Source organism: Leiobunum rupestre, chromosome 4 (genome assembly GCF_980474605.1).
Source record: "Leiobunum rupestre chromosome 4, qqLeiRupe1.1.hap1, whole genome shotgun sequence".
NCBI classification, from domain to species: Eukaryota; Metazoa; Arthropoda; class Arachnida; order Opiliones; family Sclerosomatidae; genus Leiobunum; species Leiobunum rupestre.
The window spans coordinates 34,919,223-34,943,358 of NC_143387.1; the positions used below are offsets into that span (position 1 = coordinate 34,919,223).

General features: G+C 41.8%; 1 protein-coding gene across 2 annotated transcripts in view; it reads left to right on the top strand.

Annotated features, from left to right (window-relative positions):
• The window catches only part of Eip63E (cyclin dependent kinase Eip63E), a 117,421-nt gene that overhangs the window by 83,167 nt on the left and 10,118 nt on the right, over nucleotides 1–24,136 (top strand). For both annotated transcript variants that reach the window (XM_090171364.1, XM_090171365.1), the window contains 5 exons: nucleotides 1,095–1,353; nucleotides 1,416–1,600; nucleotides 15,858–15,949; nucleotides 16,131–16,210; nucleotides 19,534–19,628. In XM_090171364.1, the coding sequence (XP_090027490.1) occupies nucleotides 1,095–1,353; nucleotides 1,416–1,600; nucleotides 15,858–15,949; nucleotides 16,131–16,210; nucleotides 19,534–19,628 (711 nt within the window). The remainder of the gene's footprint in view (nucleotides 1–1,094; nucleotides 1,354–1,415; nucleotides 1,601–15,857; nucleotides 15,950–16,130; nucleotides 16,211–19,533; nucleotides 19,629–24,136) is intronic.

The following is a 24,136-nucleotide window of genomic DNA, read 5'->3' on the forward strand; positions in this document are numbered from 1 at the left end:
TAATACTTACTCCGGACGATAACGACTGACACTATTGCCAGAATTGAGTCGAATGCGAACCCAAAATTGTATTTCGCATTATTCGCTACTTATTTTCGATGTATTTAAATCAGCTACTTTTCGCCCTTAACTAATTGCGAGGCATCCTGACTTGTTAAAGGCGGGACTGTTATTACTTATACTCTCTGGTAAGGTTAAAGGAGTTTCCTAATGAGTTCTCTGGTTCCCCCTTCCCATAAAAACTTGAACGGGTAACGGTATATAGTAAGTGTATAGGGAGCTGTTGGCACGAAGGGCTTGCGGAAAAGGTTCCACAAGCGTGCGTGTAGGGACCCATCCACCGCCTTGCCCTTTACAAGCAACACCACCTTGCTCTTTACAAGCAAGCAACACCACCTTGCTCTTTACAAGCAAGCAACACCACCTTGCTCTTTACAAGCAAGCAACACCACCTTGCTCTTTACAAGCAAGCAACACCACCTTGCTCTTTACAAGCAAGCAACACCACCTTGCTCTTTACAAGCAAGCAACACCACCTTGCTCTTTACAAGCAAGCAACACCACCTTGCTCTTTACAAGCAAGCAACACCACCTTGCTCTTTACAAGCAAGCAACACCACCTTGCTCTTTACAAGCAAGCAACACCACCTTGCCCTTTACAAGCAAGCAACACCACCTTGCCCTTTACAAGCAAGCAACACCACCTTGCCCTTTACAAGCAAGCAACACCACCTTGCCCTTTACGAAGACATAATTGGCATCATGGCCCGGAATGTCTTGGTGCGGCCCTGCCACGCTCCTACGCAGTACAGCCCGGCCACCTGGAACAAAAGCAATTAACGTCGTTAGCTGACTTGGGCCTATGGTGGTGCCTCGGGTATTAGCTTAGCTGATTATTATTATTAAATACGACGCGTAATCTTTACAATCGAATTAATTTATCGGGCAGATGAAGATACAAATTTCCCACGAGGTGCAGGAATTAGCACTTAACCACAACTAACTTTTCTCAAAATGCTTCGGTTATTGTTGTTATTTGACCGATTTCTTTTGGCGTCCTTTTAAGTAATAATTGTTTTAATCTTTTTTCGTAGAATGTCGAGGTGACGAAGGTGACGATGAACGGTGAACTGATGCGGCCTTCTCCTTCCGCCCCTCTGGTGTACTCGGGTCCGCCCCGGTCCGCCCCCGTCGACAACGTCCGCACCAACGGCGGCGGGGTCGGCTCCTTGTCTTGCCTGGAACCAAACGGAAATATTTTCGTCTCCAATTCGGACTACCCGCCTCCGCCACCTCCGCCCAGGACGAGTTCCAGTTACAGTAACCTCGACAAGTGTTACCAGAAACCTTGCAGTGAGTACGAGCCACGGTTGATTTATGTCGACGTCATTAATGTTGATTTCGTACCCCGTCAGATACGGTGAAGAGGCAGTGGTCTGGCGGTGACTGGCACACTGTGGCCAGAGACGTGGACGCCAATCGCAATAACGGCAACGCCAACGACCCCAAGCCCCGCAAACCGCCGAGACCGAAATCAGAGTTCTTCGGCAACATCGAAGGACTGAAATCCAGCAGATTCTCCGGTCTTCCCACGTTTGACGTGAGTAGCGTTCCACAATAATCCTTTTCCAATCCATCTCTTCGTCTTAATCACTCGTGAATGGTTTTATCATGTTTGACAGGAATCCATACCTCTACTTGGAATGTTTATCCGGCCGTATCGCGTATGGTAAGATCACTCAGACGGCTTTGGCCCCGCTTACGAGAGAAAAATCCCCTTTGCGCGCGATCCCCTCTCACGTTGTTGTTTGTTAAGTTAACATAGTGACGTCAAAAAACCGTCAGCCACATCGAGACGAAAATCTGCCGCGATAAGCATTCCAAATAGAGGTACGGATTCCTGTTAATGGTGCTTGTAGGTCATTAAGGTTTGAGCTATCGCTTGGAACAACCTACAAGAAATGTAACTATACGTGGAAATATCTTTCCACGAATAGTTCTAGCTCTTGTAGTTAATTGTTTCGGGTTTTTCTAAGGAATCTTTAGCTGATAACACAATTTATTCACTAAAAATAAACGCATACCAAGAAATTGAAAGAGCTGTATGATATTTAAACTATTTTTTTAACCTTAAAATAGTCATTGTAATTATTAAATGAACCCCCAAATGGGTTTTATTAAGTACCGACTTCGTCCATAAATCGAATTTAAGTGGTGCACCACCTCAACGATTGCCAGAAGGACCAAATTGTAATACTGATCTAATGTACAAAAGATGGTCTAAATCCTCCTTCAGTCACGTTGATAAGTTTCTAAGCCCAGCTAAAAATCCTATTTTTTTCTGGCTTGTTAGACGAGATTGAATCTTCGGTGTTGGTCTAATATATGGGTCTAAGAGCCATCCACGGCCGTATCCCCGCGCGCGCCACCCCCAACCAATGGTTTTTTAACAGCGCCAGCCAATTTTTTAGCCCTTCTCCATTAGATATAATGAAAAATCTTTAACAATAACCGTCAACGCGTTTTGGGGTCCCCTCCTCGAGGTCTGCCCAGGAAGGAACTCTGGCGTATCTCTCTTTGATAGCTTGTAGAGCCGCCACGGATATGTTCCCCGAAATAGGAGAACTTTTGTACGCCAGAAATTAAGGGTGAGTGCGCGCCACCCGGAGAGGAACCGACCTTTATATCCGTAGTCGACGTAAGTTGCGGGGCTGGCACCGAAGACGGCGGTGTGAGGGGTGGGTTTGAGTACATTTTGAGAGGAGTTGCGCAACACTTGGACTGTCTAGCACGTCCCTCCATTGTGAGGCCAGCAGCGCATTAGCCGCCTAGTACGCTCCAGAAACTCAATTATGGAGCATCGTCTTTTTTCGTTCCCTTCAAAGGACCTAGACTTTTCCCTCTTCCATTCCAGTAATAGAAAGGTTTTTATGGATGAAAGTACCCGAGTCTGACGTTTTAAAGTATATATTTTTTACGATGGCGAACGAAGGTGGAGTAGGAATTCGGTAATTACCGAAATTTCTATTTTTTCTTCTGTCGATTTTGGATTATATATGTATGGACGAAGTCTTTTTATTTCACTTTAGTTTTTTGGTCAATACGCGTTACCCATTAGACGAAATTAAAGTGTAGGTAACCTCTGTAGTCCTCTAAATGCTTGACAGCGAAAAGGTGTTTCAATTTCTCTTATTTCGAAATTGAAATTCTTTCACTTAACGTATAGAGAATCGATTTAATGATTTGGACTTCATTTAAGTAGTTCCAAAATCACACTTTTGCGAATTATTAATTTTCCTAAGCGTTTGGCACTAACTTAAATGACCCAGTGAAGCGACGTTTTTACCATAGTTAGAAACGTTCCAATCTTTTGTCATCCATTTAGCGAATTTAACGGATTTTGGTTCATTACCAAATTAGAATTGAACTTGTTTCGTGATAAGACGACTGGCAGCGTATTAGCGTTGGTTGTCACGTTCCACGTTCCGTGATAAATCGGGAAACGACTACGAATCGCGAACCAATGGCGTTCTATCATAACTACCCTTCTATCTCGAACGAAGTCACGGTGCGCCATGGGGGGGGGGGGGGTCAGAGAATAAAATAATTGTGACTGTTATGGGCGTGCGCGACGTGCCGGGGGCCCGGACTGCCGCTGAAAACGAGGAAATGAGAAAGTGGGTACTTTTATTTATAACCCCTTGACCTTTTAGTAGGCGTCGTTTTCCGGCTGCTGAGGTCAGTTTGTGGCAACACGTAAAGTCCATTAGCCCCTTCTCGATGACCCTTTCCGACGGAGCATTTCTCTCTCTCTCATGGCCGTACGCCTTAGAACCCCAGAATACGCGGGGTTGCGAAACCCCGCACGCGCGTGCTCGACTATCATACCTACCTAAATCATATCGTGCGCTGATTAATTAGCGTCCAAACAAATAGAAACTACCTTGTTCGCTGACCGTACCCCGGAAATATGGGTACGTGGTTATACGAACGAAAATTCGACGCGTCTAAGAGGGGAAGAGCCTGCGCCATTAATGAAACAACTAAGTGGGAATTTAGTCTTGAGATTTTACGCTGTATTATCTTTAATTTACGGTGACCAAGAATACATTCGGGTAGCTAAGAATACCTGACTGCGGGGATTCGGAAGCGATTTGTTACGAAAGTTGGTCTGCTTTCGACGTTTCCTAACATTCTCTCAAACAGAAGATCGCCATCTTCTCTTCGCCTAATGCTATTGCTTAAATATTATTCTTGCTTTCGCGAAAATGATCCAAATTTAAATTAATCATTACGTTCGTTAGAAGGATTTAGATTTTTTAACCTTTGAAGATAACATTCGTTGCTAACTTCCAGTAAAAGAAAGCCAATTATAGATATTACTCCCGTACGAAAAGAAAGGTAGAATACGTGTAACTAGGCCACGCCTACACGTAGTACATCTAATCCCCGCGTATTGCTACTTGGAACGACATTAATCTTCTAATTATACCCATAAAAGAACGTAAAATTTCCATTGTCACTCACAAATTGAGCATTTCTACGGTGAACACGGCGTCCTAAATTGCAATATTTTCATTGTTTTCCTCGCGTAGTCTGAATGAAAAGTTTTTTTCAAAACGTTCCGGGTTGCGTGTTCAGGAAGTGGTGTGGCGAATGGATGGGGGTAAACACCCAATTTTTTCCCGCGAACATTTCTATTAAAAGTTTCCTTGTACAGCGCGCGAACATATAGGCGCGTTTTAATTTAGAAATTTCTTCGGCAAAGCTGGGTTACCTTAAGTTTTTCTACCTTTGAAAATGAAATCCAGTCCCCCCTCCCCCCCTCCTCCACATTTTACCATTTTTTCCCCTCCCTGGAGTCTTCGGTCGGTAAGAGCTAAATTTGCGGGGGTATTGCTTTTAGAGTAGTTGGGGGGGATTTCCCCAGGAGAGGGAAGCACCCTCGAATAATTCTTTTTTCATTCGGACGGAGAGAAATAAAATGAGTGTGTGCCGGGGGGGGGGGGGGGGGGAATCTCTAGACACACTTTAAAAATAAATTGAAAAAAGCCACAAATGTTTTAAATTGAAATCTTTGATTTTCGTTTTCTCCCTGTGTACGGGAAACGTTCTCATATTTCTATATATTTCAACCATTTGAAAGTAACAGTACTGCAGTCGATATTGATATTTTCTTCTTATACGTTAACCCGTGTCTTTTAAGCGAGTAAATTCTGCAAAGCAAACGTAACAATGGTTTTTGAAACGGCATATTTTGAATTATTTTTGTTTAATCGAAAAGACGATTAACGATAAAATTGGGCGGTACTTTCCGGAGTAAAACGGCGAATATATCCAGAGAGTGCGCTCATATTTCCTATCGTAAAATTAGGCTTTAAAGCGAGGTATATCCAACCCCGTAGCAATTATGTAACCCCCGTACGTAGGCTTTGGAAACCGGCTGTCTCGTGGTAAAACCTAGTAAGTTCGAATTTGGGTAATTTCGAGTTATACTTAGTTGCGGGTTAAGAAAGGCAAAATATCTAGTACATTTGGCTAGTCTATTTTCTGTTAAATTCCCTCAAGGTTCCTTCCGCGTGTTATATTAATCCATTTTAGAAATGTCTATATTGCGTAAATTTCAAAGTGATCAATAAATATTTAATGTAGATCATTTTTGTCGTAGCTTTATGTTTAGTATTATGCTGTTAAACAATCATCAAATCACCCGTTTGTTTACGTCAACGTGGTAATCTCTATACCTAACCTAGATTCGCCAAACCGGAATTTTTTAGGTATGCCTCACTTGTAATACTAAAAATTATGAAGTTAATTAATTATCACTTTGAAATATAACGCATATATATATATATATATATATATATATATATCTCTCTCTCTCTCTCTCTCTCTTTCCGCCAAATGTATTAGATATTTTTCCTTTCTTAACCTGCAACTGAGTATAGCAGTAAATGCAAGTCAATGACTTATGGTAATGTAAGTAGTACTTACTGGTATAAGTAATGTAAATCAAAATGGAATTAACTTCATTTTCTCGAATTTACAAAAGGGCGTTTACTAGGTTTTGTCATGGGACAGCAAAAATCGCCACCAATCGAACCTAACATACAAAGTAGCACTCATTGCGGAAAACGACATCTGGTTAGCCTTCGAGGTACGACGCTGATGCCGCCCCATTCTTTAATTCCTTTGTTAATTTTGTTATTAATAAACCCCTATCTTAGGTAAATAGTTTGATGCCGACCAATAATGAAACTTAAAAATAATAATCTACATAAAATATTCGTTGATCACTTTGAAATTTACGCAATAGACATTTGTAAAATTGATTAATATAATATTGAACAGAAAATGGCGAAATTCGAAATTCCCACCGTCAATTCACCGGAAATTCGTGTTAGTATCTTTCCGCCAAATGTATTAGATATTTTGCCTTTCTTAACCCGCAACTGACAAGGAGAGTACCCGAGGTGTTTATTGCCGATTTTGTTCAAAGTCGGGCGTAATGCAGACCTATATGAGATATGAAATTTCCCAAAAGGAGACGTTGCACTACCCATTCGTTTTGCTATAGCAACCGAAAATGTTTTTGATCACTTAAAACAATAAAATCTTCATTTAAAAAAGCATGGGATTTTCACAGGGTCCTAGCTACGAAAATTTTGAAAAACTGAAAATCACGAAATGTGTAATTTGGACCACATTTAGGTAAATTTCACCAAGTTTGGGTAAATTTGTAACAAATTTTGGGTAAAATAAGGGAAAAATCTTATTTTCGTTGTAAGTGGTCAAAAACATTTTCGGTTGCCATGGCAAATCGAATGGGTAGTGCAACGTCTCCTTTTGGGAAATTTCATATCTCATATAGGTCCACATTACGGCCGACTTTGAACTAAATCGGCAATAAACACCTCGGGTACTCTCCTTGTGAGTATAACTCGAAATTATACATATTGGCGTTTACTAGGTTTTACCACGAGACAGCCGGTTATCAAAGCCTACGTATGGGCAGTGATGGGTACCGCTCCTCTCATTGTGAGCGCTTTTGTTAATATAAGCGAAATTGAGCGGCAATTTGTTTTTTAAAAGATCGCGAAACGAAAATGAGAGGAGCGCCAATTACGTCGCTCTTAAAAGAGCGAAAAGAGAGGAGCGCCAATTACGTCGCTCTTGAAAGAGCGAAAAGAGAGGAGCGCCAATTACGTCGCTCTTGAAAGAGCGAAAAGAGAGGAGCGCCAATTACGTCGCTCTTGAAAGAGCGAAAAGAGAGGAGCGCCAATTACGTCGCTCTTGAAAGAGCGAAAAGAGAGGAGCGCCAATTACATCGCTCTTGAAAGAGCGAAAAGAGAGGAGCGCCAATTACATCGCTCTTGAAAGAGCGAAAAGAGAGGAGCGCCAATTTCAGCGCTCTTGAAAGAGCGAAAAGAGAGGAGCGCCAATTTCAGCGCTCTTGAAAGAGCGAAAAGAGAGGAGCGCCAATTTCAGCGCTCTTGAAAGAGCGAAAAGAGAGGAGCGCCAATTTCAGCGCTCTTGAAAGAGCGAAAAGAGAGGAGCGCCAATTACGTCGCTCTTGAAAGAGCGAAAAGAGAGGAGCGCCAATTTCAGCGCTCTTGAAAGAGCGAAAAGAGAGGAGCGCCAATTACGTCGCTCTTGAAAGAGCGAAAAGAGAGGAGCGCCAATTACGTCGCTCTTGAAAGAGCGAAAAGAGAGGAGCGCCAATTTCAGCGCTCTTGAAAGAGCGAAAAGAGAGGAGCGCCAATTTCAGCGCTCTTGAAAGAGCGAAAAGAGAGGAGCGCCAATTTCAGCGCTCTTGAAAGAGCGAAAAGAGAGGAGCGCCAATTTCAGCGCTCTTGAAAGAGCGAAAAGAGAGGAGCGCCAATTACGTCGCTCTTGAAAGAGCGAAAAGAGAGGAGCGCCAATTACGTCGCTCTTGAAAGAGCGAAAAGAGAGGAGCGCCAATTACGTCGCTCTTGAAAGAGCGAAAAGAGAGGAGCGCCAATTACGTCGCTCTTGAAAGAGCGAAAAGAGAGGAGCGCCAATTACGTCGCTCTTGAAAGAGCGAAAAGAGAGGAGCGCCAATTTCAGCGCTCTTGAAAGAGCGAAAAGAGAGGAGCGCCAATTTCAGCGCTCTTGAAAGAGCGAAAAGAGAGGAGCGCCAATTTCAGCGCTCTTGAAAGAGCGAAAAGAGAGGAGCGCCAATTTCAGCGCTCTTGAAAGAGCGAAAAGAGAGGAGCGCCAATTACGTCGCTCTTGAAAGAGCGAAAAGAGAGGAGCGCCAATTACGTCGCTCTTGAAAGAGCGAAAAGAGAGGAGCGCCAATTACGTCGCTCTTGAAAGAGCGAAAAGAGAGGAGCGCCAATTACGTCGCTCTTGAAAGAGCGAAAAGAGAGGAGCGCCAATTACGTCGCTCTTGAAAGAGCGAAAAGAGAGGAGCGCCAATTTCAGCGCTCTTGAAAGAGCGAAAAGAGAGGAGCGCCAATTACGTCGCTCTTGAAAGAGCGAAAAGAGAGGAGCGCCAATTTCAGCGCTCTTGAAAGAGCGAAAAGAGAGGAGCGCCAATTTCAGCGCTCTTGAAAGAGCGAAAAGAGAGGAGCGCCAATTTCAGCGCTCTTGAAAGAGCGAAAAGAGAGGAGCGCCAATTTCAGCGCTCTTGAAAGAGCGAAAAGAGAGGAGCGCCAATTTCAGCGCTCTTGAAAGAGCGAAAAGAGAGGAGCGCCAATTTCAGCGCTCTTGAAAGAGCGAAAAGAGAGGAGCGCCAATTTCAGCGCTCTTGAAAGAGCGAAAAGAGAGGAGCGCCAATTTCAGCGCTCTTGAAAGAGCGAAAAGAGAGGAGCGCCAATTTCAGCGCTCTTGAAAGAGCGAAAAGAGAGGAGCGCCAATTTCAGCGCTCTTGAAAGAGCGAAAAGAGAGGAGCGCCAATTTCAGCGCTCTTGAAAGAGCGAAAAGAGAGGAGCGCCAATTTCAGCGCTCTTGAAAGAGCGAAAAGAGAGGAGCGCCAATTTCAGCGCTCTTGAAAGAGCGAAAAGAGAGGAGCGCCAATTTCAGCGCTCTTGAAAGAGCGAAAAGAGAGGAGCGCCAATTTCAGCGCTCTTGAAAGAGCGAAAAGAGAGGAGCGCCAATTTCAGCGCTCTTGAAAGAGCGAAAAGAGAGGAGCGCCAATTTCAGCGCTCTTGAAAGAGCGAAAAGAGAGGAGCGCCAATTTCAGCGCTCTTGAAAGAGCGAAAAGAGAGGAGCGCCAATTTCAGCGCTCTTGAAAGAGCGAAAAGAGAGGAGCGCCAATTTCAGCGCTCTTGAAAGAGCGAAAAGAGAGGAGCGCCAATTTCAGCGCTCTTGAAAGAGCGAAAAGAGAGGAGCGCCAATTTCAGCGCTCTTGAAAGAGCGAAAAGAGAGGAGCGCCAATTTCAGCGCTCTTGAAAGAGCGAAAAGAGAGGAGCGCCAATTTCAGCGCTCTTGAAAGAGCGAAAAGAGAGGAGCGCCAATTTCAGCGCTCTTGAAAGAGCGAAAAGAGAGGAGCGCCAATTTCAGCGCTCTTGAAAGAGCGAAAAGAGAGGAGCGCCAATTTCAGCGCTCTTGAAAGAGCGAAAAGAGAGGAGCGCCAATTTCAGCGCTCTTGAAAGAGCGAAAAGAGAGGAGCGCCAATTTCAGCGCTCTTGAAAGAGCGAAAAGAGAGGAGCGCCAATTTCAGCGCTCTTGAAAGAGCGAAAAGAGAGGAGCGCCAATTTCAGCGCTCTTGAAAGAGCGAAAAGAGAGGAGCGCCAATTTCAGCGCTCTTGAAAGAGCGAAAAGAGAGGAGCGCCAATTTCAGCGCTCTTGAAAGAGCGAAAAGAGAGGAGCGCCAATTTCAGCGCTCTTGAAAGAGCGAAAAGAGAGGAGCGCCAATTTCAGCGCTCTTGAAAGAGCGAAAAGAGAGGAGCGCCAATTTCAGCGCTCTTGAAAGAGCGAAAAGAGAGGAGCGCCAATTTCAGCGCTCTTGAAAGAGCGAAAAGAGAGGAGCTCCAATTTCAGCGCTCTTGAAAGAGCGAAAAGAGAGGAGCGCCAATTTCAGCGCTCTTGAAAGAGCGAAAAGAGAGGAGCGCCAATTTCAGCGCTCTTGAAAGAGCGAAAAGAGAGGAGCGCCAATTTCAGCGCTCTTAAAAGAGCGAAAAGAGAGGAGCGCTTATTTTACTACTCAAAAATGCCTGAGCGTATATTATGCTAGCGAGTGCGAGCGGTGAGTGAGCTGAGCGGCTTTTGGACGAAAATGCCCAACACCGCGTATGGAGGTTATATAATTGTACTATCTTTTCACTGGAAGTTGACTGACGGCCTGGTCAATATGCTGCGCAAGTAGCCAACTTCTAGTGAAAAGACTAGAAAGGTACCGAAATGTCTGCAATTTTAATACGTTCTCAATATTTAACGCGACGACTCGCCAGCAAATGAGACTGACCTTAGTATGGCGTACGTGGAATTGTGTCTCTCGGGAGCGTAAAATGAAATCGCTGGTCTAAAATCAATCGAAGCCGAAGGAAAGAAACAGAATGAAAGTCGCTGGGAAAAGGGAGGAATTCTCCGGTAATTCTCGAAATGCTCGTTTAGTCGGGGTGTCAAAAGCTGGCACGCAAAGGGACTATTAACTCGAAAGGGGACACGGAAGCCACTCCCCCTCTCGCTGCCGCTGATGGCCTCAGTCCTTCGCCCTCTCCACTAAGTTCTCCAAGTAGCTTTCTTTTTTAGCGGGGCCCCACTCGTTCTGATTAAAGAAATTGAAAGTGTGTTGTGGCGAATCTGGCGTGTGTGTCTAATAAAGCAAAACCTCCCGCCCCTGCACCCGCCTCTGCCCCTGCCCCTGCCCCTGCCCCTGTATGTGTGTAGACTCGCGAGGAAGCCAACTAAAGGTGTTGCGGTGTTGGAACAAAAGAAATTGCTTATGCAAATAATGGGCGGAAATGGGTTTTTGATTTAAACGGGAATTAGGCGGATTAGTTTGGCCCATCGCTACTCGGCACCATGACACAGCGCCCAATTACGCCGATATTTGATGGGCTTTTATTCGTCGGGTTGTAATTTCACCCGCTGTTCAACTTGGGGAAGGCCCGTAATTGTCATTTTTAAATTTACTTTCGCAAAATACTCGCCAGTAGCTATATAGACCCCCTTTTTAGCGAGTAACGCGGATTGGCTGGTTCTTACCACGTGATCGAGGATCTACTCTAAATTGCGATAAAGTATTGCTTATAGATGCATTTCCTTCTGTTCACAAACCTTAAATACTAGGCTAAATGCTTTCAATTCACAACGAATAAAATCACATAAGTTGAAAATATCCCCTACAACTATTTTATAATTTCCAGTTTCTAGAGGCTTATTTTGTACTACTGTCGGAGTTCAGTTACTAAATCTTTTGATTTCTAATGGTAATTTCTACAAAATTCGTTTGTGGTGCATGGGGGATGTTTCTACAATTCGGAAAAATTTAGTTCGCTTGTCCCATTTCTTATTTTTCAACATTTATGAAGGTTTCAAACCGCAGGCACCTTGGTCTGCGCATTGAGATGATATAGCGGGCCAGGTGAATACGTACATTTGGAGAGTCCAAATGGAAAACGCCACCGCATGCAACCCTAATATGATTTCTCGAATATTTTTGCGGGAGACGAAACGTTAGTAGGGCAAATCTCGGGCTGTATTTCGCTTAGACTCTGAAAACGTGAATAATAAATTAAGATAGTTTGCGGAGATAGCGAAGTGTACTAGTTTGAAGCGGGCCAAGGTATGGATGAAGACGCTTGGTCCCCGAGGATTATACTCTCCCATCGCTGTTTGGCCACCGAATAGACCACGGTTTTTCCTTTTTCCATTCCGCTTTAAAACAGCGGGAATTCCAAATCCCGCTAGTTTTATTTATATCTTGGGGGGAGGGATGTCTAGAATCGGTTCCCTGTTTTCCCTGTTATTTCAAATGTAGTTTTTCCCTCTATGAAGATTTATGGCCGCTTGTTGAATGTAATATGAGCGGGAGAGAAGTTACTTGGTGGAAACACCTTTATTGCCACCGCGGAATACACCTAAAACAGCGTACTGTTTCCGTCAAATTTGATTCGGAAACTTGAACGAGTACCATTTGCTTCTCCGCTCTCTTGGAATGGAATTTCCAAAGCGTGTTCGTGTGAACTTATCCGAAATTCGAAAGAAAATGTCCACCTGGACCTCGTATATTATTTATCGCGACTATTGTTGCGCGTAAAACGTAAACAGATTGCGAATTTACCCAATTTACAACGCGTTATATTCGTATTTTTCGTTCTATTTGTACTTTAAGAAAACGCTTCAAAGTAAAGTGTAAAATATTGGGTTTTGTGTTTACAGTTAGTTTGACGTAATTTTACGTTGATCGTCGCATTTCAAAATACTTAAATTCTGATCTTCTGGAAAAAAACATTTGGTTCACGCGGAGCTAGGAGCAACAAACACAAGGAGAACGCAACGCGTCAAAAGTCATGTATTTTCTTGCGTACATTTTTTATTAATTAGACGTTTTAGCGCCTGCTCCCGTCGGAAGAGGAAAATTCGGAAATTGTCTTCCCCCCCGCCCGTAAAACATTCAGCGTAAAGGTTCGGCCAATGAAATTTGTACACAACCCTGCGTTAGCGTGTTCTCATTGTGTTTGTTGCTCCTGGCGCGGAGTATCCTAGGATTACTCGAAGGAAGTGTACGCTGAGATTACGTACTCTTTACGGGACGCGTGTACTCCGATTGCCCAGACCGACCAGCGCAGTCCTTCGGTTTTTGGTGTCCGAAATTTTAGGAGCTAGATTTACATTTAGTCATATTTTGTAAATAGCGACTCTAGGATTCTGTTTTAAAGTTATTTCAGAAATCAGAAACTGATTATGAGATTCCAGAGCATGATTTTCGCAAGTATTATTGCTGATTTCTAGATTTTCGCCCGGATTTCTGGACTTTTCAGCGGATTTCAAGATTTCTAAAATCGTTTTTCTCCGGAGTGTACTGGAATTTTACGAACCCCTCGTTGCGACTAGTCTAAAATGTGGTAATTCTCTGAAAATAAAATAGAATTCGGGCTGTCGTGCAGTAAAGCCACGGGGCCCGTATTGGTTTTATTAAATCAATATCAGTCGCGACACTGGCAATTTCGGGAACAGTCTCGAGTCTGGGGAGGATGGTCCATCTTTGGCAATTAAGCGAGAACCCCCAGAAAGATGTCACGCGCAGGAGATCATTAGGCTGACATCCAGATGAATGCAGATCAAGGGGATTTAGTCTCCGGCCGGTAATCCCCAGCCGCCGCTACGTCTAGAAAACCCGCGTTTTCATTTGGACTACATTCCCGACTGCGAGACTCGTGTGTCTGTTTTTTTTTTTATTTCCGGGAGGCATTTCATTTGACTTTGTGTCTCTTTGCTCGCGTCCCTTCTTAACTAAGCCTCGGACCATTTCCTTCCGCCGCGAGAAAATGTCAAGCCGCGGGCCAGCTGTAATTGCACTTTCGGATACGAGGGCCCCCGCCACTGCCGACCTTGTTTCCTTTTCTTTCCTCTTTCTCCCGGGGATTCAATTCGCCTCTTTTCAAAATTGTTTGCTTTTCTCTTTAAGTTGTTAACAGTTGTTTCTTTTGAATTTAAACGTCGATCGATGGATATTTTGCTAAAGCCGCCCTACCATTATTCTACTTTTGCCGATTATGTCGAGCTAGAATATTCGGTGTCCTTTTTTTTGCAACGGAGGGATTGAGTTATTGTCGAAATGGGCTAAATCATGAGAAACATAACACCAATTAGTACGGCCAAAATTATCACCAATCTGATTTTCAGAGTTATTGCGCGATCAAGATTTAGTTCCGCACAAAGCCCCCAGTGTCTAAATATACCCAATGCGAAATATACTACTACCAAGGACGATAAAATAATTGCTTGCGAGTCCAATTCGGAGCTCGGTGAGAGTGTCAGTGTCTAAAGAGGTGGGCTACGGTCAAGGACATGAGTTAGAAGTTTGAACCCCCTTGGAATTAAACTTCGCCACTGATTAATTTTTCCAAAAGGGCTGTACCCCTACAGGTCAATAAATAATAAACCTATTTGGGCAGGTTTAGTACAGAACCTGGATGTCCTGGAAAACCTGGAGAAGTCAGGGATCTGTAAAATGGAGGAAAAATGTCAGGGATAAGTCAGGGATCTTTAAAATGGAGGAAAAATGTCAGGGATTTAAATAATTTCGTAGAAAGTCAGGGATTTTAGTTAGTCAACCAAACCACCTAAAATAATAAAGAAAGGCAAAAAATATAAACAAAAAGGTCAGGAATATTGGCCAAAATTGGTCAGGGATAGCCTGGAAAAGTCAGGGATTTTAGATCAGAAATTTTCGTGCGAACCCTGTAATGGGTCATTACAATACTTCAAAAGTACCTAAGCAAATGGTAGTACTTGTCTCCTAAAATTAGCCAGTGAAAAATGTAACAGCACTTCGCTTAATTTAAAAATTATCTGATTCGGGCATCTCGGGAAATGGCCGTAACAGGATTGAAAATTTAAAGTGAGTGTCTCGAGATTGATCCGTATAGCGTCCTAGGCATCCAATTTAACAGGGACTGCGAGGCTTTACAATCCGAAAGCGTCTCTTTCGTCTACTGAGCCTTTCGCGAATATCGCGGCGGAGAAACCCTCTGGCCTATTTTTGCCGGAGATGGCGAAGATATCTGGCTGAGCCCGAGCCTGGCTGGGGATGAAGTACCGGATGACGGATGGCTGGATTTAGCGGGGATTTGGCTCCGTTGACAAGTTTACGGGCCCCTTCCCTCTCTCGCCCCCTCCGCGCGTTGTCTGCGCTACGGGGGCTCTGCTTTTAGCTTTTTTGCTTTACTTACGTAGGCTGCTGCTTTTATTTCGAAATAGTCTACTGTTAAAACTTTAATTTAAGGAACGAATTTCCAAAACCAAATCAATTCGTACAATACAATATGTTAGTAGATAAAGCAAATTAATCATACGTTAAAAATCAGGGGTGGCATGGAACCAGCCACTTGAAAAATCTAGATTTTTGGGCTTTTTTGAAAAATTAAATTTTGCAATATTTTACTAAAATAATAGCTTTTATTTCATATTTAAACACATTGGGGGGGGTTCAAATTATCCTCTAATTGATGGGGACAGGGGTAGGTTAAAGGTTCGCTGCCTCGCTTCGGTGACTCGGTCGGAGCGTCCTTAACAAAAACTAGGAGGAAATCAAAATAATTTATTTATTTAATAGTTATTTTGCTTACTTTCTTTAGTATCTAAATTATAATAATAACAGCGGACAATTTCATACTTAGAAAGTGGGTGACATATGTAAAAGTCTACGCTGTTTATATTTTAGCGGGTTTTAGCCAAAAAAACTGGTTATAACCGATTAAAACCACTGGTCTGGCTTTTTTCCAACCCTGTATAAATATCTTTATATTTTATAGTAGAATAATTTAAACAAGCGAAAACGCGAGGAGCTAACCACTAAGATTACAGGCATATTAAAGGGAATATAACCTCAGGTATTTGGTGTGGAACACCAACGCTTGCAGCTCTGGTCGCTCTTGCCTTTGGCTTTAAAAATATTTGGCGCCACTGTACAGGGAAATTTAAAAATTGAAGGGGTCTTCCATAAATATTGCTTTGCAGGTTATATTCCCTTTAAACTGAGTACAGCGTTTGCTAATGCTAAATATGTAATCGGTTATCTAATGACTTTACTACAGTCAACGCTACAGGATTGTACACCGATTACTTGAAGTGATCAGCCCCTTGCGGAAACGCCCATTGTTGAAAACTGAAATCACCTTTCTAAATTATAAATCTTTTGTCATTTCTTCATTATTTTGCAGAACAATTTATCGTTTGGCCAAACGGAATCTTATATTAAACTGGAGCAACTTGGAGAAGGTTCCTACGCCACCGTTTACAAGGGCTTTAGCAAGTAAGTTTTGTAACCATTAATTTTAAATTTTGCGATTGCAGTTCAACGCGCTAATCCCAGGGTATTTAAATACAAAACTTCGTTAAATTCTTACTTATTTATAAAGCTTTAGTTTCCGATGCAAATTTGTTTTACGAATCCAGTGCGAAATACGAATTAAAAAATTGCCACCTAATTGCAGTTTGACGAATAAAGTGGTAGCTTTAAAAGAAATACGCCTTCAAGCCGAGGAAGGAACACCTTTCACAGCAATACGAGAAGGTAAGCGACGAACGATATTAATTCACCGTGCAGCGCTTTTGATTCTGGTATGCATAATTGGTCGCTCCACGTGGTTCCATCTCCAGGAGATTTCAAAGATGGGTTCCGTTAGTTTGAGTTTCTTTCAATTTCATTGGACAAAACTATAAATTAAACTGAGCTTTAAGGTCTTGAGTGATAGGTTGAGGTAGATCAATTAAGTTGGAGTTAGACTCCACCGCAGAAATATTAATATATTTTTTCGTTTTATAGAAATTTCAAAGTATTTTCCGAATTAGGTTCCCACACAATGTTAACTTTCGGAGTTTTCGGCCGCTACTCTTCGTATACTGAGTTTAATTTTAGCGTACCCGCATAATTTATAGTTTTCTAAAAACCACAGAAACGTATAAATTGTAGTACAGTATGCACTTACAAGGAGAGTACTCGAGGTATTTATTGCCGATTTTGTTCGAAGTCGGGTGTAATGTAGACCTGTATGAGATAGGAAATTTCCCAAAAGGAGACGTTGCACTACCGGTGGCGGCGCTAGGGGGTAGGCCAGGTAGGCCACGGCCTACCTTAAAATTTTAGGGGCCCCAAAATCACCCTATAAGGGGCCCCAAATCGATCTAGAAAGGGTCTCAAAATTGTCCCAAGAGATAATTTTTTTTATAAATAACAATGAAACAATTGTCGATTATGTTTTTAGAAATTTTTAGGTATCTCCTATTAAATAAAACCAATTCTGTTATATTTTGACTCGTTCACCGTTGTTAGATTTTTTTGTTCGTCATGTACATCACTACTTTATTTTATTGAAAGGATTTCGTTGAGAAAAGGGGGGTCCCGGGTCGGGGGCCCATTTATTTGGTTTGCCTACCCTCGCGGAAATTCCTGGCGCCGCCACTGTGCACTACCCATTAGATTTGCCATGGCAACCGAAAATGTTTTGACCACTTAAAACCAAAATAAGATTTTTTCCTTATTTTACCCGAAAAGTGTTACAAATTTACCACAATGTTCAAATTTACCCAAACTTAATGAAATTTACCTAATTGTGGTCCAAATGACCCATTTCGTGATTTTAAAATTAAAAAAAAAATAGTAGGAAATCCCATACTTTTTTAAATAGGGATTTTTTGGTTTAAGTGGTCAAAAACATTTTTAGTTTGCCATGGCAAATCGAATGGGTAGTGCAACGTCTCCTTTTGGGAAATTTATATCTCATAGAGGTCTACATTACGTCCGACTTCGAACCAAATCGGCAATAAACACCTCGGGTACTCCCCTTGTTAGTGGAATACTCAACCTATTCATTGTATGTTAAATTGTATTTCATATAATGTATATCCTGAGTAGTACCCCTGCTAACGCTAATAGATAATGCTCGCGAAATTTCACTGTAATTATAATCCAAATTATGTGAGAAATATTGTAATTAACAAAAATTAGTTTTCAGTTTTGAGGTACAATGCATTGCACCAATATATCGTGGAACATAAGCTAAAGATTAGGCGCTAACGAAGCCTAATTGCCAATAGTTTCCCCGTATTAAGGAAATTTTAAATTTGGACGAAGAACATTTGTCTCTACCTAAATCCAGGTTCTACTACGCTACTGACTAGAAACAGCTAAATTTAATTAAAATAATAAAATTATATATCCCACTTTTATTACTTAATAAATTAAAACTGTGAATGTCATTCATTGTATTAATTTCTTTATTATAATTAAGGGCTTGCCACCACCGTCCTACGCATTGTAACCGGGCCACCTGAATTAATGGCTTTAAAAGTCGCTCGGAACAACTCCTTCCGCGTTGAGTTTGCAAGTTCTCTCCCCACTGGTTTAATGGGTTTTTCCCCGAGCTCTTCGGTTTCCCCTTCCATAAAAACTTGTCGAGGTTAAGTGGTTAACGGTAATAGTTAGTGTAGGGAGCATGAAGGGCTTGCTACCACCCTCCTACGCATTGTAACCCGGCCACCTGAATTAATGGCTTTAAAAGTCGCTTGATGACTTCGGCCCAAGGTGGTGCCAAGGGTATTAGCCTAGCTGATTATTATTTCTATTATTATGTGGACTTATTCATTGAATCAGGAAACTATATAGGTATACACTTGGAATGTCTAAGGAAGATTTTTACGGCCGTGATGAAGCTCGTAGAAACGGGCGTGTCTTAAAGCGGGAAAACTCACGAGAAAAACTGTCGCTACCCTAATTCGACGAAAACTCGTCATTAAGCCTAGTCATTTTTATTATATTATTAGCCTACCTGATTATCTCTTTTATAACCATAAAAATACCTGAAATTAGGTATCACTACATTTCTTTCGCGAAGAACATTATAATTACTTCAAAATATTAAGTATGATAACAAATTGAGGTTTTTAAATCCATCGTTTTATGAGCCTTTTTTGCGAGTTGAAGATTGCCTATTTGTTACCATGACGACGCATTTTTTTCGCTCCAAACCTCGAGCCAATGAATTTGAAATATCGTGTTACGTCTTACGCTTGACGTAGTTAAGCCCCGCCTTTTTCTCGACGCGCTTTCGTATCACCGTCCCAATGGAACCTTAGACATTCCAAGTGTATACCTCTATAGTTTCCTGATTGAATGAATTCATATTTTCTAATTGTATTAATTGTTAATCCAAGTGTAAACTATTTATTTCTTTTTAATTATACGTTTTTGACCGGCGTTATTTTCAAATGATACTTTAAAATTAAGCAAATTTAACCTAATATCACCAATGAATCCGCCGAATATGACCTTCGATCGTCCTCGCCTAGTAGATCTATGTTGGAACGATAAATCTGGGACTGGATACGGTATAGATCATATAATAATACGTAAGCGTGTACCTGCTCCAAACCCGCTCACGCTACTTCCCTTTTTGTAATATTTCTCTCTGAGGGGGTGGCCGTCCTGGGTAATGAGGTTTCCTCGATGTAAGTCCTCCCAGATTCCGGAAGAGTGAACTCGTCCCGAGTTGAGATAAATGGCACTAGATACAACGTCGCTTATCTGACGCCTCTAAATATTAGCTCGTCAACGGGAGGGACCTTTTTTTGCCTTTGCCTTTGTTAGGCGCGGGAAAATTAAGCGCTCTTTATCTAATAAAGAAAACTTTTGATGAATGGCCTTATTTAAATAAATGCTTTCATTTAAGAGACCCTTCCGAGAGCCCCGGGCACCGAGCAGGGTCGCGAGTGGTTGGCATGTCGACGTAAGATTTTTCCCTTGTTACAGTCGTGTGTCTAATTAAAAAAAGGCCAGGAGCGTTTGAAGAATGTTCTCTTATATATTTTTTTGTTTTTGTCTTCCTCACACGACGGCAGCTTCCTTGTTAAGGGGTTTGAAACACGCCAACATTGTGACGTTGCACGATATTATCCACACCAGGGAAACCTTGACGTTCGTCTTTGAATATGTTGTAAGTGTCGTTGACTTTTTTACTCGCGCGCTATTTTGCGTCAACGTGATGTTTTGCTTGTGCCGTATTTTCGCTTTTATTTACCGAAAGAAGCTTCAGTTTCTTTTCGCCTGTTCTCGGACTAAAAGTGTACTCTTTTTACCCTAAAACGTTTTATTCGCCTGTTCCGCTGATGCGAAATACTCCGGCCCATAAACTATTCGCTTGTTCCGCAGTATTAGGGCTACTATTTTTACTCCTTCTGAAAAGGAGGTGTCAAGAGTAAATCGGATTTGGTCGTCATTTTGGAATAACGTTTTTACTCCAACTCAAATTATTCGCCACCACAGAATCGGAGTAAAATGACGTCTTACCCTACTCCGAAATCCCGGAACAAGCGAAAAGAAACAACCTATTAACGCCGCCAGCAGTAGGCATAAGTAGGTACGTGGTTACGTTCAGGGTTGCCACGGTACCTGGAAAAACTGGAAAAGTCAGGGAATTTGAATATGGCTATAAAAATCAGGGAAAAGTCGGGGAATTTTAAAAATTAGTCTAAAAATCAGGGAAATGTCAGGGAATTTAATTTCGGTTGCAAATAGGAAACTTTTACTAAAATATAAGTTAAAAAATACAATCTTGACACAAAATAAGTCAGGGAAAATCTGGAAAAGTCAGTGATTTTGATTGTGAAAAAACTGTGGCCACCCTACGTTGAAAAATTTCAGACTTACTTTTTTTTTCTTCAAATTAATGGAAAGGTTTTGAAATACCCGAGGGGTCGGACATTTACCAAAATCCCGTACACTTTAATCTTTTAACTCTCTATGGTAAATTAACATTGAAATCCCAAAATCACTTCAAAAAGTAAAATCTCCAAAATCTCTACGAAATCCCATACAAAATAATGACAAGTGTCCGACCCCTCGGGAATACCAGTTAGTACATTTTTTGATTTTCTAAATTGAACTATGGGCATTTTACCTAAGAAGAACGCGTCCTCTTCCACTGTAGAAACCAAGCCCCACGGCGCCACATGGTCCAGGGGAAGGTGGCTCTCGTCTTTAGTTTCTTCCATTTCATTTTGCGCGCTTAGCCGAGGCAGTTCTATTCATTTCGAGTCTTTCTCAGTCAGTGATTTGATAGTCCTGTTTTGTCTATTTCATTCGAATATGCTTTGCAAGAGCGGACTTCTACCTCCTATAGAGGGGTAAAGAAGCTCTACCGCGCTTGTATTGAATACAAAACACTTAGGCTAAATAGAAAATTTAGCTTTTTTTCAAGGCTATTAGTAGCTTCTTTTTTTATCAGTCTTTTTCGAGTCTATCTGTGGTACCTTTCTTTGATCAGTCTTTATATAAAGGCTTAGTACTTAGGTTTTATTTAATGAACTCGTCTCCAGGCTAATATATAATCATAGTCTATTTTCGATCTTAATTCATAACCGTTGTTATCGAACGATGTTATTTGCAATGAGTACCCCAAAGTTCATATCGCGGGCCGATGGAACGTTTTCTGCTATCGTCAGCCAAAAAACATAAACTTGATTCCGGAAAAAACCGAGACTTTACGGAGACTGAGAACATTCAGAATATTGTTGAAGTTCTACAAAATGTCAGTCCGCGGATAAGGAAGTAGCAGCTTTGAGAATGACAAATTTCAGGATTATGTTCATTCTCAGAACTATCAGAAAGGATAGATTCTGGGAGATCATAAAATGGATTTGTAGGCATTCGTGTACCTGCAATGCATTTCCGACAGAAACTAGTGTTCTTACAGATCTGGAAATATCAGGGAATTAGATAATTGACGAAAAAGTCAAGGAAATTCTAATTTTTTAAATAGAAATCGGGGAAATTTGAGGGTTCAGAAATTTTTTCTTAAGAGTAGAAATTTCCATCAATACGGGCTTTTATTAAACATTTGACTTCGTGACTTATTTTATGTATTATAATAATGAATCAGGGAAATAGCAGTGGGCAATCTTGGAAATATCGGGGAAATCGATTTGACAATAGCTGTATGAACCCCGAGAAACGTTAATTCTGAATTAAACTCGAAAATAATGTTAGCTTTGTATTTCGAATGCCACCTAGTGGAATAGGTGGTTTTCTGAACCCAGTAACGCCATTACCGCGGATACAATCAACTTAAGGTACATCCTTTAGGGAAATTGGTTTTGGCTCTATCTACTGAAAGAAAAGTAAGCTAGGTGATCGTAACGCTTCGATTTCGTTGAAGCCTGATTTATATTTTGAAATCTGTTTTGCGTCTTATCCGCGAAGCGAAAATGAAACTTCGTTTTCCTGGAAATTTCATCCGCTACAGTAGACTCTCAATGAAGAAGAGTGCCAACCTTTTTCCCGAAAGATGGCTCTCGTGTCATTTGAAAGAGTGTATCATCATTTCTCGCGCGGGGCTTCTGTTTTAAGCTAGTATTAGTATCCCGCGATTTCGCGTGTTTATCGCTGGCTGAATCGTTTCCCGGTACTGTGCTTTTGGCTGGCAATCTATATAATCCTTGGCCAAAGGCCGAAACAAAACCCGTCCAGCCTTCTCCTAATTGTTTTTCGGGGTGAAATATGTATATTTGGAATTTCTGATATAAAACAGAGACAGTCCGCGCGTCTGGTACAGGCGGTTACGACCGTGTCCCAGAGACAATGGCGGCGTAAAGTTCCCTCCGGGGAATCGGTTCGGTTATCTTTTTCGCCAGGCTCGTAACGAGTGTCATCCGTGGTCTCCATCAGTTGATTGCTCCCCGTTTGTCTTCCCGATGTCGTTAATCCGACGTGTCCTTTTCCTGGCTTTTGGACATTTCCCCGCGAAAATCTAATGTAGATTCTTTTTGGCGCGCCTTTATGGATTATTTCAGAAATATTAAAATGACGGGAGATCTCGAGATTCGTCCCATTTCCTCGGAAAATGGAATTTAACTTTGCCCCTGATCATATGTTTCCGATAACCTTTTTGTATCGCTTACCTTATTACCAAAAGTAGAATAAGACCCAAAAGTGTGTCAGCTGTACCTTCGCGCATATTAAAATTTCTAGTGAGACCTAGTCACACTATAGACTACATAACCTACTAGTTGGAATAGTACTAGCAACTTTATATTTAGTCTTTAGTCTGGCGCGATTTTTTCTCTTCGATTTACTCGCCCGTAGACATACGTTCTAAAACGCCTCTCTTGACGGCGCTGGAGTACCTCGATTTTGCTGACGTATTTTCCGACCCCCACTTCATTTCCCTTTTTAACTTTGCAACAAACTCTCATTAACAACTATACCGTTCTGACACACTTTTGGGTCTTACGCTACTTTTGTTATTACACAAAGCCATTCGGTTTCCCCTTTCCATTAAATGTGCAGAGGCTCAACGCTAATAGTTAGTGTAGGGAGGGCTTGCGTACTTGGGTATTAGACAAGCCGATTATTATTAATAGATATTATATAGTGCCCCTAAATCTAATCAATAGAACCAAAAAATTTAATTTATTAAAACCTTTGACGGTTATCGTTCAAATTCTATTTAAATTTTGAGGGTAAATATTTGTTAGCGAGCCTTAGGAAATATCAAAAAAAGCTCCAAAATCCTTCTAAGGTGTCTACAAAATAGAAATAGAGTGCCTGGCCTACCTGACCAAAATACCTGACATTAAGCCAATACAATAAAACTTGTACGGTGAACGCGTAGACGTGCCCAATTTCCTAACTATTTGTTTCAATGGCAAACGTCTTTTAAATAACCTTAGATAGCGCCTTAAACAGTGTCAAAATTATTCCAGAAGTTAAATTTACCCGCCGTACGCGTTCTCTTCACACGTTTAATAATACGGGCTTAATTTCGATCATTAGCTTAGCAATTTCTCGAAATTCAACGGATAAAACCTAAAACCAAATGTCCGGCACAGTTGAGCCATGTCCAGTAAATTCCAAAGATGAAATTTTAATTGCAGTCGCCGTACTTGTAGCGGATTAATGTCCATCTCACACGTAACCGCGAACATCGTTGGATACGGCGGCGTAAGTTCCTTACTCGAACAACTTTATTAGCGAATCAAGCGCGGTTGTAAAGAAGGTTTTAAAAAATTTACCAAGTAATAAACTTAAAATGGGCAGGCGGCTAGCCGGGGAAGACGACTCTACGGTGCAAAATGGGGAAAAAGGTAAAAATTCGATCCGAAGGTTGTTAAAAGTTATTGTTCCAGGCGAAGGAAATTGTTTCCTTTTTAAGCCGCTAGAGGTCGTAAGATCTACCCAGGGGCGCCACCTCTATCTCGCTTTTTTTTACGATTTCTTCCTTTTTTTTACGCCGATGTCGTGGGGGGGGGCTTATTTCGACTCCCTCGGATGGTGCCTGCCTGATCTGCCGTACCTGCGGGGGATTGCTCCAAAAAATCATTTCTGAAGAGTGCATATTTTACTTGGCGTCTCCCGCGTTTTAGCGAATTTCGTTATACGCCCCCGATAGATATGGCCAATCTCTTGTTACGCTCCGCGTGCCGAATTGCCTGGATAATACAGATA